Raw genomic sequence first — 2935 nt, 5'->3', positions numbered from 1 at the left:
TCTCTCTCTCTCTCTCTCTCTCTCTCTCTCTCTCTCTCTCTCTCTCTCTCTTCTGTTTCTCACTCTGTCAATTTCTTTTTTTTTTATTTTTCCTTTCTTTTTTTCCTTTTTCATTTATATAAAATTTCTCTCAATTTCTCTTTATTCCAGATCGATGAGCTTCGAAGTCGAATTAAAGATAAAGATTTAACGATTGAGAAAAAGAGTAAACAGGTACATTCTGCTCAGAGAGAGAGGAAGAAATCTGAGGCCGACGCTATAGATTTAAGAGACAGTCTTGATATTAAAGAACGGAAAATCAACGTCTTGCAGAGAAAAGTGAGTTGCATTACATTACACTCACAAATTATGTGTAACACTTTTACTTCCCTTTTGTTGTTGCTGTTGTTGTTGTTTGTTGTTTTCAAAATTTTCCTGACTCCAAACTTGATAGTTTGGTAACGGATGCAACATCTGCTCAATTGTCATAAACTGAATCTGTCATAAACAGTTTGATGTGGGGAAGAAACAGTAATTTGAGAATGATTATTTTCCTGTTGATTTTTATCTCTTGTTTAACCCTTCAAATGTTGCTGCTGTTGTTGTACTAAATGAGCTAATCTATGGTCAAAAGCCAAGCCTGCTACAACCATCTTTTAAGGCTTTTTGTTGGGGTTTTTTTTCTTTAGTTACAAATGGCAATTCCACTAACACTGTCACCCAATCAAACATAAAGACTGCATGGACGGCACTCATCAATCTAAGTCACGCACTTTAACCCTTTTGCATTCAGATTATTCTGTCAAATGTTCTGCTTATTTATTCACATTGTTTTGAATTAATCATACATTATCTTGTAACTTTGAGATTTTGACAATATAATTGTTTATTTTTAGCATGACATTGTTGGGTAGGTGTGAAAGGCTGGATTTGGCTGGTTTGAACATAAAACATGAAGAATATTTGGTCCTGATGTGGATGGTTTAAATACTAAAGGGTTAAAGTTGGGATGCTTTTGGAAAAACAATTCATGTCTAGAAATGTTTGGCTTTTATCGTAACGTTATTGACCTCTTGTACTCAAACAGATGCTCTGATACTGTGGTTTCTTTTGTACTGGACAGGAGAGCCATAGCCAAATTGATGTTGCTAGTGCCTCTTGTCAGCCAGCAACAGACAATGATCACAATCATTATAACAAAGCACAATTGCAACAGCTTTCTGCAGTATACTGCATGTATCAGCAGAATAAAACAAACTTCTTGCTGTTTTTTACAAGACATAGTGCTATCAGAATGACATTATTGAACATTTAAATGTTTTTCCATTTTTTTTTTAACCCTTTTTCTGTCCAAATCATTTTCATAAGTTTGTCTAAAACATCCATGCTTGTTTTCAGACTATTAGTTAATCCTTGTCTCATATGTTCTGAGTAATATAAAGGTTTGCTCTCATAAATTCAAAGTTACTCTGGTAATTGATAAAAATTGGCTATATATATCACATACGATGCATGGACGCCAGGGAAATATATCCTGTGTATCATATGTCACACAGAGAACAGACATTGTTGAGATAGCAGAGTGTAAGTTGAGAGAAATTTGGCTGCTATGTCTACTAGGTTAAGAAAACACACTCCTTCTATGGGTGACCAATGTACAAGACACAAACATGGTTCATAGGCCAATGTCTTTGGGAAACTGTATTACATGCTCTTTATTTGTTTATCTATTTGAAGGGTCATATTTGTTTAGAGTTGATTTCTGGTTAAACAACAGCATAAGAAATGATTCTAGGTGTGATCACTCAACCTACTAAAAGCAGCTGTCAGCAGTTTGACCCAGCGTGGCTGCAGTCTAATGACTGAAACACATAAAAGATAGGCTGTTTTGCCTGTCGCAGATGCCAAAACTGTGTAGCTTTGCGAGGTGCTAACACTGTCTGGGATATATCAGACTATCAAGATATAGCAACATACTAATTGCTGAGTAGTTTAGGAGAATAATTAATTTAATTCAGCCATTAAGAAAATCAGTGTGTAGGAGTTCATCCTGCTCTAAGCAAGTGTGTTTCAAGCAGAAAAAAGTGTCACAGCAGATATATAGATTTTTTTTGTGATTAACTGCTGAGTGGTATGATACCTTAAATACCTGGTATTGCATGTTTTAAAATTCATTTAGCTGATATAGGTGCAGGTGTGGCAGTGTGCTAAGAAGCTTGCTTCCCAATCACATGGTTCCAGGTTCAGTCGCACTGCATGGCACCTTGAGCAAGTGTCTTCTATTATAGCCTTGGACCAACCAAAACCTTGCAAGTGAATTTGGTAGAAGGAAACTGAAAGAAACCCATTGTGTGTGTGTGTATATATTTGTTCTAATTGTTAGTTCTTACCTGTATTCGCCTGATGAAAATAGTTTTTTTGCATGATGTAACACTTCATCAATAAAAAACAAGTCTGAAACAGCTGTAGTGAACCACAATCCATCTGTTGTTATTGCACCAACGGAGCAAATAACATGAAATATGTAAACAAACAAGGGGAAAATAAGTGAAATACGTAAACAACAAAAAATGGAAAACAGGACACATTAAAACAGAAAAAGGACCCTTCATCAGTTGTTGGCTGTCTATCTATTCCTCATTTCAAGCATTCAACAATATGAGTCTTCAAAGACAGTTGCTCCCATAAATTCTGAAATAAAATTTAGGATTTATGGATTTAAAGTTGGGAACAGAAAACTGACAGTGGAGACATACAAGGAAAATGAACAAAAACAAACATGGTGGATCGTTAGATCAGAATGAAAGGAAAATAGTGAACGCTGCTCGTTTAAATGTCCATGCAGGAAAAGAAAGATGGATGATGGTCACATGTGAGCAATGAGAGAGAAAGAGAAAGGAAGGAGAGAGAGAGACATAGAAAACAGTGAAGGAGGGAGGATCCTTCTTTAATTCCC

The 2935-nt window shown here is 35.7% G+C and overlaps 1 protein-coding gene across 3 annotated transcripts in view; it reads left to right on the top strand.

Moving 5' to 3' along the window:
• Window positions 1-2935, top strand: part of LOC106880220 (ELKS/Rab6-interacting/CAST family member 1) — a 301414-nt gene that overhangs the window by 232686 nt on the left and 65793 nt on the right. For all 3 annotated transcript variants that reach the window (XM_052976221.1, XM_052976222.1, XM_052976223.1), the window contains exon 6: window positions 151-318. In XM_052976221.1, the coding sequence (XP_052832181.1) occupies window positions 151-318 (168 nt within the window). The remainder of the gene's footprint in view (window positions 1-150; window positions 319-2935) is intronic.

This window comes from Octopus bimaculoides, chromosome 24 (assembly GCF_001194135.2).
Source record: "Octopus bimaculoides isolate UCB-OBI-ISO-001 chromosome 24, ASM119413v2, whole genome shotgun sequence".
Classification (NCBI taxonomy): domain Eukaryota; kingdom Metazoa; phylum Mollusca; class Cephalopoda; order Octopoda; family Octopodidae; genus Octopus; species Octopus bimaculoides.
The sequence above is the reverse complement of the archived record's forward strand: the minus strand, read 5'-3'. Positions and strand labels throughout refer to the sequence as shown.